At 37.5% G+C, this 12,560-nt stretch overlaps 1 protein-coding gene across 1 annotated transcript in view; it reads right to left on the bottom strand.

Annotated features, from left to right (window-relative positions):
- Positions 1-273: 273 nt before the first annotated feature.
- Positions 274-12,560, bottom strand: part of PTPRD (protein tyrosine phosphatase receptor type D) — a 397,884-nt gene continuing 385,597 nt past the window's right edge. The window contains exons 31-37 of the mRNA XM_057723096.1: positions 11,244-11,529; positions 10,653-10,831; positions 9,917-10,043; positions 8,637-8,762; positions 5,502-5,656; positions 2,359-2,494; positions 274-485 (exon numbers count right to left, since the gene is read on the bottom strand). Coding sequence (XP_057579079.1) covers positions 417-485; positions 2,359-2,494; positions 5,502-5,656; positions 8,637-8,762; positions 9,917-10,043; positions 10,653-10,831; positions 11,244-11,529 — 1,078 coding nt within the window. The 3' untranslated portion in view covers positions 274-416. The remainder of the gene's footprint in view (positions 486-2,358; positions 2,495-5,501; positions 5,657-8,636; positions 8,763-9,916; positions 10,044-10,652; positions 10,832-11,243; positions 11,530-12,560) is intronic.

The following is a 12,560-nucleotide window of genomic DNA, read 5'->3' as shown; positions in this document are numbered from 1 at the left end:
TGTCGAAGCAGAGTCCGTTTTGTCATGAGAAGCCAGCAAAGATCTTGCCCTGAACTGCCGCACTCAGGCCCTTTCTCTTCGCACCCATCAAGCAATCCCGAACAAGATGGCGGTTCTTTGCTGTGATTTCTTCTTCCCTTTATTTTGAATCCTTGAGGTATCTGTAAATAAAATCCTTCAGATGCCTCATCAGTCAGGATTCTCTTTATTATTCTTCAGGTTAGATTATTAAACTGGGAATTCTTGGTCCACCCGGAAGAGTTTGTGTTTTTAAATTTGTTTTGTATGTGATCGTCCCACTAAGTGGTTGTTAGCTAGAAGTTAAGAAGGACTTCTCAAATGCCCTGTATGGCTCAGAAGAGACTCCATGGATATTGAAGGGCCTGCAGTAAAAATCCAAAGTGGGTCAGGGGTTTCTACGTTGCATAGTGATCAAAGCTGCCCAGGTACTCTAGTGCCGCTCGATAGCAGAACTGATACTGATCCTGCAGGAGACAGAGCATGGGGAGAAAGAATAGGAGCGGTGAGTACATTTTAATAGAAAAATGAAAATCGATGTTGGAAGACAAAGTTACATCTAGATGGGGGCCAAAGCACTACTTCCGTCAATCAATTCAATCCAGTGACCAATTTTTTTTTTTTTTTGAGCAAAGAACCATTAGCCACATGGGGTATTTATTAACTTCACCAATCAATGCGACTAAAATAGGCTCCTAACTCCAAGGCAGTAACAGCTCCTGTGAACATTATCTTCCAGACATGTATCAGAGAATTACCACCAACTAAACATGTGAACTCCTTATATGTCACAGCTGTCTTTTATAATTATCTAATTATTTGGGATAAGTAATTCTCAGCTTGCATATTTAGGAGAGGTTGATGCAGACACACATTTTCCTGAGGAAAACGTGGGTTCATTTATCTTCTGGGCTGTTGCCAAAGACATGTGAATTACAAGAAAAAATCTTATCAGACAGTAGACCTTGTTGCCTGCAGTCAGAATTACTCTCCATTGCTTCTGATGTGCTTATATAAGTGAGGGAAGCAGCCAAAAGGTATCTTTGTGATGAACATCAGGCACACAAAGCCAAACACACAGGGCACGGAACCTTCAGGCTTTCCATCCCTTGAAAATGGCATCACAAGACTGGCTGCCCAGGTCAAGAAATACCTGTGCCATTTGGCCTAATTCAGTGTGATTGCTAGTTGTCTGCTCTAGAAAGACCCACATTAAACCAAAATAGCACAAAACATGTCCTTTTCAGACAGGCAAGAACACTGTCAGACTGCAATAAGTGGGGACATTATAAGATGGAAAAATTATAATTTACAGATAAGAAGGGTTGAGAAAAAGTGGGATTTCCCCCATAAAAGAAACTTATTTTCAGTAGCCAGTGGGGCTGAAAGTAAATAGTTTCTATTTTGCTTAAATGTACATTTTTCTACAGTGAAAATGGTAATTTAAAATAAATGGAGTTTGCCTTCCTATCTTGTCAGAGTAAGTTGCTTGGCTAAATGTTAAGGCTTTTTAAATGTCCAGTTTCCCTCTGTCACCCCCCAACACCCATTAAGTCTGTCAGGCTGACATAATGTTTTGAGTATTGCAAGCCAAATGCTTGCACTATTTTGAAATCAAAGTCTGGAAGATACTGTGGGTGATGAATTTAGGAATACATATAAATTGTATAATTTGGTGGCCTTTTGAGGAACAGAAACACTATCACTTACATTATCCTTAAAATGAAGTCAATAGGCCAGATTGTCTAAATCATGAATGCCTATTATTCTGAAAAATATCAGAATTTTCATATCAATTATTCGAGTAGAAAATGGAAGGCTAATTTCTCTAGTGCATATCCAGAATGCAAATACCATTTAAAAATACCATTATTAAGAAATGAAATATAGAGCAGTTGATAATACCTAGGCATACAGAGGGAGCATGGAGTAAAATGGGCCAAGGGTCTATTATCTTATTATCTACCAGGTTTATTATCTATCATCATGCTCTTTACATATATTCAATTCATGCAACGTATATCACAGTGATATGTATAAAATGAATTATATGAAATTGACATTTTTATAGCCCCCAAATGGCCAAATAGTGACAATTTAACATGGTTCAGTCTAATATATCATCTTAGATAACTTCCAAACCAGCTCTAAGACATCGACACTGTCACTCCCATTTACAAAGGGGGAAAATATTAAACAACTGGATGCTTTTTTTTGAAGTATTTTCCTGTATTTTGCCTCCGGTGTTGAGAGTCTCCGGACTCTAGGAGATCCTGGCAAACAAAATGTATTATTTGGCTCTTGAGATGTGACAAACAAACTCCTGGAGATTTTTCTCACCTCTGTCTGCACCATGGCTGGTCGTTGTGTTCTTAACATTTTGACAGTCTGGAAGATATCTACTACTCCTTCGTATCTCATTCTTTCCAAAACAATGCTTAGTGTTATGAAGACTCCAGTTCTTCCAACGCCCGCACTGTCATAATAACAAAGGCAATATTACTGGATGAGACACTCACAGTCTTGGCCACATTTGCTTGGAGGTGGACATATGTCCACCAGCTTCCATATTACGTCAGGTTCTTCTACAACAATGTTCAGGAAAATGTGGTGTTGAGTTCACAAAATGACTCATCTTAGAACAGTGTGCCATGATAACAGGTGAGAATGAGTGTGGAGTAATTAGGATTAAGTCTCATAAAATAGAATGACTTTTCACCTAGGGTTATATGTCAGTTTGGAAAGGCCCAGGAAACATAAAATAAATAGATAAAAGGAAGGGTAAATAAAATATAGATTTATACTCTACTCTTCATGCAGATCCTGAAATTGTAGACCTTGGCTGCTTAATATTTTTAAAGTATGAAATAATTCAGATAAGGTAAGACAAACTGGGCATCTTCAAATTTTCTTGTAGTCACTTAAGAATCTGTGCAGAATGTCCCATCACCTAGATATATAAATAAATAAGGGTATGTAGGCTATCCAATTCAGACATTAGTTTTGATAGGAGAAAGGAGATTCTATCAATATAACAGGATTTTTGACATGGGATCCTCTTTTAGTCTTCAGAAGGGTCTATGAATATAAGTATGAATTGTGTATGTGTATATACATTTTTCTGTTTTGAAAACTTATAACTTTAACAGATTATCAAAGGGGTGTCTAAACTAAAAAAAAAAAATGGTTAAGAGCCACTAAGCTATATACTTATCTACTATTTTTAGATGTTCAGTAGCTAAAACACCAGGATTCTTTCCACCACATTAGCAAGGTTTTGAGTTTCTATTTTCTTTATTGTTTTAAGATAATTCCAGAATCGTAACCGCAGCAAGAGAAGAAAATTAATTCATAGCTTTTGTGCTCTTAAGAAGTAGGAAAGTGGGCTTCCTAGGTGGCACAGTGGTTAAGAGTCCGCCTGCCAATGCAGAGGTCACAGGTTCGATCCTAGCTCCAGGAAGATCCCACGTGCCGCGGAGCAACTAAGCCCGTGTGACAAAAAAAAAAAAAAAAGAAGTAGGAAAGCATCTGGAGGTTTAGGTAATGAGGAGAAGAGTGAATAATCTGAAAAATCCCTACATTTTTGGATCCTAATTAAACAGCATGTGTAATGCTTGGGTGCAGGCTGTAGAAAATGGATGGATTCATTTACTTGGGGATGTAGTTGATATATAAATAGTGTGTCCCTTTGTAAACTGGGTTTTCTAAAGAGTCCTAACAGAAATGTTAAGTGAAGCTTTAAAATCCACGGGCAGGTTTTACAAAGTGGCTAAGGATAACCAGGAACAGTCAAGGTCTCTGTTAAGACGCAGTAGATGACCTTGAAGGTTCCTTTCAACCTTGAAAGTCTCTCTTAATCCTGAGAGACTGTGATTTATGATCTTTTTGTTGAATGGTCCAGGTACTCCAGAGTCTATCTTACCTTGATCTGATTGCTCAAATGTAACAAAAATATAGGGTTTCTGGCTTTCTACTAGGTGCTTTCAAGAAAATAACAGACACTGCCCTTATAACTTCCAAATTTATTGACTTTATCATGTTTTTAATAAGCTATAAATAAAATAAGTGGTATTTTAAAAATATTCCCAGATAAGAGAAGATATCTGGAAGTCTTTAAGATATGTGAATAACATCATAGTATTTATACTAAAGGAGTCTTTGTATATACTCTGTATACAAATTAGTTTGTGACAAAAGCATTGAAAAGTAACACGTGCATACATACATTTATTTATACTTATGGGAATGCCTGAAAAGAAAAATGTGTTAAACATATTCTTTTCTCTGTAGCTTATACTGAAAAATTGGAATTAGGATTTGGGAAAATTATGGTGAAAATTAAGGGGAATATCCAGGTAACTCAAGTCCAGTGTATACCCTCCACTGTCTGAATATCAAGTCCATGCATCATTTCCTACATGCCCTTTGGTTGTCTAGAGCGAAGGATTTTGGATAAGCTCAACACACAGCAAATGTGTATAAATTAAGGTCAGCTTCTCATACAATATACCATGCCTGGGAAACACAGTGTGCTAGAAAGGGTCTTGGAGATCAACTGAGAAAACTGAGGTCTAGAGAAGTTTCCGTACTGTCACAGAGCTACATGATGATAGAAGTGGACCTAGAGCTCAGATATTTTTGGAGCCCATGTCTAATATTTCTCCTATTTTGAGACCCTGTCTCCCATATCACTAAGAACTGTAGTTTGAGATTTGGGGGGGAAGCAAAATAAATTTTTTAATAAAACTCTTTCAAGACTTTGACCATAAAGAGATTACAAACAGACTAAAAAATTAGGTGAATTCCTTTTGCTAGAAGGTTTTTGCATAGTACCTTCCAAAAGCACTAAATTTATAGTGAGTGTCCTTTCTGAACCGTTCACTTGCTATTTCTATTAACTTCAGTGACTTGAATTATAAAATGCTGTGGAAACTATTGAAAATAATTAACTTGAAGGTGCTTCATTTTCTGATATAGCAACAATTTTCAAGCAAATTGCAATTTTAACTGAGGTACCATTTGAATCACTTATTGACTGACAAGAATTAGTATTGTTATTAAGGCTTAATAACTATTTATGGTTTTCTCAAGAAGGCAAACACAGGAGAAAAATAGGAAAGATAGTTATCAGGGTAATGCTATGAAAGCAAAACAAGTAAGGACTAATAAACTGAACAAATTATCCCTCAGGGGTGTACAAACAATTCCTGTTACAGTGAAACAGGCAAGAAAAAACACAGTTTGGTTCTTTGTTGCAAGAGGTAAAATTTGAAGATAAAAATCTTCCTCTGATTATTTTCACTTTGTGGAAATAAAGAGAAATGAGTCCTTGCTTTAGGGTTTACAATACATTTCTGAGAAAAATAAAAATAAAATTTCAATTATGCAGATTCACAACAAAACAGTGAATAGACAACAGTACATACTTTCAAAATTATCACTGCTTTAAGCACAAATGGAAACTCATCATTCCTGATTCTCACCTGCAATGGACTGAAATGGGTCCATCTTGGCCAAACTGCTCTTTTGTTTTATGGACCTGGCCAATGAAGTCAATAAATCCTTCTCCAGACTTTGGCACTCCTTGCTCTGGCCAGTCAGTGAACTGGAACTGCCTCACGGTTCGGGACTGCCCGTCCTTTAGAGAGGAAGCCACATACCCAACCACAAAGGAAGACACCAGGAGGATTCAGCCAGTGCACAGACCACAACAGCAAGCATGATTTTTTCCAAAAAAGGAAAGAAAAGGGAAGAAAAATTTAGAAACATGGTTAACTGGAAAATTAGTCACGTTCATATCTTACCTGCTATTAACACTGTCTACGTTCACATATATTTAAATTGCAAATTTATTTACTCTCACAATGCCCATTGAAAACCTGAGTTCTCATAAAGAGCTACCTAGTTCTCATATTAGTAAATGCTTCTGAGCCCCAAAGTTTGCCTTTAAAACCAAAGTGGAACATATACATTCCAATTCAAAATTTTCAGAATCCAATAACTTCTTAACACTAAAAGGAACATCCTTTTAGTGTCATCCAGACCAGAGGTTTTGCTGTTGTCATGTTATCTTCACATCTGCTGTACTTGCTTATTTGCAGCATCGTCAAATGACAAACAGTGACACTGAAAGGATCTGACACAAATTGTGTAGCTGTGGTTAACCTGGATGCCCCACATGTCTCAGAAGTATACTATTTCTAGCCAAGGCAGTGTACGCAGCATGTGCCAGGCAACTGTGCTGTTGAGCAGGAAGTGAGGTGTCCCTCAGGGAGAGAGGAGAGATTGTTAGTAAATAAATGCCGGGTTCTGAAAGAGGACTCTTCCTGGCTGACCACAGGAATTGAGGTGTCTGTGTGGGGCTTTGCCACAGACAGAAAAAAACTAGATGCAGGAGCATCTTTCTTTCCTAAAGTGATTAGGCAAAACTACTCTGATTCATGAAGTATAAATGGCTTCGAAAGACGATACTAAGGGACTTCTGATTCCTTCTGCAATTTTAGTGTTTTTGGAAGCACAACAAAAGCAGAAGGGACCCTCTGTTTACAGAAGCAGGAATAACAACTATGAGCATCAACTTTCTTCCCTGAATCAACAGGCAGAGAGAGAATCCAAATTCCAAGCTTAGAGAGACTGGTCCCATTTGAGGAGGCCCTGCTCCTAGTTAAGGCTTCAATTTGGTCCTCATTTCCACTTTTGTAACAACTCTCTCCGCATTAAAGTCCTTTTGGAAACATATGTGCGAGTTCCCAAGATTTTGGGTAAGTAAGTACACAGAGACCCAATCTTTCTCATTCAATCAAATGGAGAAGAGGGGATGGCCCAACTCGAGATGGACACACATCACCCAGCCTGGTGGTTTCCATAGGAACAGGGCATATTCCTGACTGGCATCGTTTGGGAATTGAAATAAAATAGGGAGATCACATCAACTTTGTGAGAATACTGAGCAATATGAAAAGAACTGCTTAGCCCCATAAAAACTTATGGATGGTTACCATGGAAGCATGATTTACTTCCCTCTGTTTCTGGAAAAGGTTTGAAAAGCACAGGAAGGGAAGCCAGAGGCTAGGTAATACAGATTTGTCTTCCTCTGATTGTCCTGGGGATTTCATTTCTGACCACAGTTGCTTTTAACAGCAAGAAGAGGTCATGTGTACAAACATTTATGATTTGGAGGAGAGACCAGCTGACTCGATTTAAAGGTTACCTGTTTAACAACACTGTATTCTCAAGTGCCAACTTGCTTTCTAAACTGGGATGTTGAGATTAGAAACACACTAGGAGCACAAACAGCAAATGCTATAGCCACTAAGAAAATTATACAATCAGAGGAAGCCTTCAAAACAAAACATGTGAACAAGTTCCTGCTTCAGTGTTTCTTTTACATATTGTGGTCAGATTCAATTTAGGCAAGTGAGAAACAGTAAAGAAGTTGTCTCTGCCATTTGCAGAGCCTGGTTCCTACACTTTGTCATCAGAAATGGTTGGTGAGTTTGCTTGGAATGCGCTCAAAATTTTCACTCACATATCTAGCTTCAAATTCTGAAAGGGCATGCTTTTTCCCTTTTTTTTTTTTTTTTTTTAAACAATGGGTCCCTGAGGCATGCTTGCTTGGGCAACTCTAAACAAGACCTAGGGACCTAACTGCTGTCTTGAGTATAGTCACCTTCGGAGTAGTTAAGACTTCAGACTTTCTGGGATTAACAGGTCTGTCACCTGGGCCAAGCAGCCTGCTAACCAATTTCTCTTTCACTTTAGGTCAACAGCCAGGGCCAGGCTTTGGGGATTAGCAGACAATCTCTAAACATGAGTCTTGGTTGAGAAAGCTGCTTTCCAGAAAAAACAAGGGATCAAGTAAATAGCTCTACCCTACAGTTTTATTCAACCCACCCACTGTGACAGTTCCAAAAACAAAGCAGGGCTTTGGACTGACCCCACTTTCTCCTAAGATATGTTTGTAATCATGGTTTGAAAGTGGCCAAAGGCAAGGATATTAAAGTTTATGCATAGAATCTTACATCAGGGCTGAACCTTGGACTCAGCAATCTAGATAAGAAATGCAGAATGAAAATTAGCCAACAAGGGTCGTGGGTGCACGGCTCTCATGGACAGACACATTAGCACACAGAGGAATAAACGATGCCAGGAATCAAATTAGAATGTGCAAAGCTTGTCAGATTCTTCTAAAGAATGCCATTTGCTCTGCAGTTTTAAAATCATACCAAATTAACCTCCAAGCCAACATGACCTAAAGGGCTTAGCAAAACAACAACATATTTACAACCTCAAGTAATGAAGAAGTCAAAAAAGCTCCAAAGAGAATGAGCTGAGGAGGTAAATGTAAGCGCAGCCAACCAATCAGTAAATGCTTCCCAGCACACATATTCACCAAGCGAGTCCCTAAAGTTGGGCTGCCAGATGTTACATTTGAATGTGAGCCAAGCCAGGGTTTGTGAGAAAACTTGCCAGACAGGAAAAGTTACTCTTATATTTAAAAAAAAAAAAAAAGTCCTCCAGGATGGGTGATTTCTTTTCACTTTGTGAGTGTGGTCACTTGGCAAATGTTTCTCCCAGGGATGCATTTTAGACTACTTTTTAGTAATATGCCAACTTACCCTGGCATCTGTGACCTTGAATTCTCTTAGTATATATTGTGGCATGTTGTACTCAGCCATGGGATCTACAACAAAGTACTGGTATCTTGCAGATCGTTCTGCTGGCCAGTACTGGTGACATTTCTCCTAAAAAAAAAAGAAAAGATTAATATCAAGCTATGTAAAGTGTAAATAAAGTTTTCTTTATCATGTTTCTATATATTTAATGTCTTTCTTTCACTAATATAATTCTAGAATTTAAGGCCTTTCCAATTGCATGTGACCCATTTTCTCCTTGAAACCATAAGTTCCCTGAAGATAGGGAATCATGTGGTTCAATATTTGTGCATGGTATCAAGCATAGTACTTGGCATAGGTGCTTAATACACATCAGCTGAACTGAATACTTCGAGAGGGTAAGCATCTTCATACTTACAAGTTAGACAATTAATTACATCGGTCCTCAGACACAGTGCTAGCCATGTTAATCATGCACTGACAGTCACCACTGTGGTCTGGAGTGAAGAGTACCAAGTGAGAACACAGGAAGAAACCTCTGAACTGACCTGGTCCAATGTTTGGCAGCCGAGGAACCTGGAGCCCAGGCAGTGTTAATGACTTCAACAACCAAATCAGAAAAGCCAAGTTACTTTCCTAGTTTGGTATTTCTTCACTCTCTCTGTGGGCTCTAAAAGTTGGGTTCGAGATGCATCTCTACCACTGAGTTTTTACGAAGACGAGAAAGAAAACATCTCAAGCAAATATGGCAGAAAGCTTGTATCGACTGAATCTACGTGGTAGGTCCTTAGGTGTCTCTAATACTATTTTATGTATTTTTCAGAATAATCATTGTTGAAAAGTAAAGCTGAGATTACTAGATTATATCCTTAGAAAAAGTATGTAACGTTCCAACAGTTTAATGGGAGCAGAAGATGAGCAAGTAAAACTTGGCCTCAGAGAGGAAAGAAAGTCAAGTTCCTTCATACAGAGTAATGATGGCACACAAGCTCCAGCTTGTCCAGAGAGAAAAGGAAGTAAGAATACACTGAGACTCAAAACAAGTCAGACATATTTGTCTCCGCAATTGTGCTTCACTGGAACAAACTACCCATTCTTTCTTCTAAACATACAAATGAAAGACCTTGATATGGCTCTGCAAGTTAAAAATTAACACAGTAATGAATAGCCCAGAATGTGTCCGGTGTACTCTACATTTCAAAGAAATGACACTGGCACTTGGGTTTTTAAAAGGTAGTCCTCATTTCTCTTGTGGTTTGAATGTGTTATGAGGAGACACTCACTCTGCCCATCTCTCGCAGCTTGGTGAGCATCACAACGATGGTGGAATTGTGTTCCCAGAGCATCCGCCAGAAGTCTTCGGTGGTCTCTGCCAAGGGCCCCTGGGTAGCGATGTAAGCTTTCTGCTGTCTGAATCACAGTGAATGAAAATAGCATGTTAAAGTAATGAGAAGACATGCAAAGGCTTCATATTTGATATGTAAACATCAAACCAGGTAATAAAAAATGAAAACATATTATTAATGCTATTGCAGTAAATTCCCATTAGGATTGTGTAATCAAATAAGAACATTTAATACATTTTGGGGATTTTGCAAAAGAAATTGCTTTGTTAATATTATGATGTATGTCTTTATCATTGTTATTTAAACTTTAGAGCAATGCTAATAGCTCAATTTCATGTGTCATACAAATCACTTAAACAGTTGTGCAGCTTCATTTTGTAGAAATGACTCTTACACAATCTATTAACCTTATATAATATGGTATAAACAGTTTATTAACTTCTTCCACATTCAAATGACCTCTGAAAGAAAAGTGCACATGGACAGATGAACAAGTCTAACTGTTTCTTCTTACTCCTATTCAAAATAATAAAAAAACGAATACCAAGGGACTGAATGCTGACCTCTGCAGAAAGAAAACACTTTGAATTGAGATGAAATTCATTCTGGCTATGAAACTAGGGCACATGTAAATATCAAGGCTTTGGACTATCAGGGGAGCAAGAGTATATACCTGTATCCATCAATAAAACTGGCATTGATGTAATCAGATCCTTCCACTCCTCGGATAGGCTGCAGGCATACCCTTGTGGATTCATATGGCATAATATTAACAAGGCGATTTTTGAATTTATTACATGGAAGATTGGCACTGATGAATCTTGAGGTGTGAGCTTTAGAACTGGCTAGACGCTGTTGAATAGAAAAAAAGAAAAATCCGACAAAGATAATTTTAGTCTGTGATGTGACTGCAATGTACCCAAGATTTCCTCTTTAGATACAAAGATTTTGTTTACTTTTAAGCAAATGACTCTTCCAACTGCACTGCTTTTCACTTCTACCTAGTGACTCTATATAGACTATGGAAGTTTTAAATATTATGTTATGAAAATATGATCTCTCAATTTAAATTAGAGTACAAAAGAGCTCAAGGTATTATAGGAAGCAAAGAATAGAAAAGGGAAAGAGGAAGAAAGTGTTTTATAGTCAGACACCTGAGGGAGAAGGTCAAGTGAATCTTGTAACTTCACAAATTTGAAAGGTTAAGAAAGACAATTCCAGAATGACTTGCTCCTGAATTACCACATCACATCCAGTATCATACCTTAAATTCAAGCTCCATTCCTGTGACATTCTCTCCTGTTTCTATTTGTGTCAGCTTCTGAATGTAGGCATACAAGTTTCTAGCTGGCACTTCGGTATTTCCACAAGTCACTGCCTCCAACAGTGCATCATGGATAAAGATGTATTGGTCTTCTGTTTGAACCATGTAATTCCTCTGGGCTCTCATTAAAGTTACATGGCCATAAATATCTACAGTTTTTTCATGCTTTATTCTTTCTAACATGGCATCTATTACAATGAAACAACCAGTCCGGCCAACTCCCGCGCTACAAGAAAAACAAAGAGAAAAGAAAAGTCCAAATGAATCTGTTGGGAAGCCAACACATCATAAAATTATTTTCATTATTTTTAATGAACTAGGTTTTAAACCCATTGATTCTACTCAAATAGCTATGGTGATGATTTTGAAGCAAAGGATAGGGAACAAATTAATAAGTAAAATTAGATTGGTCTCAAAATGTAAAAATATTAAATCTATAATTACTGTGCTCCTTGATCATGTAACACAAAGTAGACATTATTTTAAAATTATTATGAAAAAAAATTAGGCTTTTTACATTAAAAGATATTTTAAAAACTGGTCAAGATTGAACTAGGATCTATCTTTTTATAAACCATTTCAGTCTATTTTAGTTCAATTTATAAAAAAAAAAAGAAAATTAGTAAATCATTCAACTTGAAATATTCCATACTCTAAAATTCAGCAAAGAAGTTTTAAAACCAATCTGGTGGGAAGTGTGTAATTAAAATATTAAAATGTTGTTGCATACTCAAAATAGTGCAGTGTATTCTCAATGGAAAGGAATTCTTAATGAAAAGCAACCACTGAAGAGTGTGAGTGTGCTTCTTGCTTTTACTCCTTTTTCTTCCAGAGTTGAATGTATTTTGAAATTTCAGGTGAAATTCAAGTATTCTGTGTGGGAAAATAAAAGCCTCAATCTTTGTTACTGAAGAAGCTCAGAGGCGTTTTTTTAAACTCCATTACTTATGGACTTATGGGTTGTTTTCCAGTTGGTGGAAACTGATTCAAAGAAGAGGAGGTGAGAGATCAGCAAAGCACAGGGGCAAGGTCTGCTGCTCCAAGGAGACAATCTAATTCACTGAACTGGATTACAGAGCCAGATGGCTGGAACACTGGAATTTCCTCGAGTGTGGGAAGGAACACTAACAAAATAACACATCTGTGCTCTTAAATCCAAGGTAAGCCTTTTATTGTCTCCAATTTTATCAAACCCTTTAGGCTGAGTCCACTTATCTGTCAAGTGTGGCTGAATCCAAATGTGTTTCTCTTCTCCTG

Source organism: Hippopotamus amphibius, chromosome 2, assembly GCF_030028045.1.
Source record: "Hippopotamus amphibius kiboko isolate mHipAmp2 chromosome 2, mHipAmp2.hap2, whole genome shotgun sequence".
Taxonomy (NCBI): Eukaryota; Metazoa; Chordata; class Mammalia; order Artiodactyla; family Hippopotamidae; genus Hippopotamus; species Hippopotamus amphibius.
Note: the sequence above shows the minus strand (reverse complement) of the source record. Positions and strands in the feature narration are given on the sequence as shown.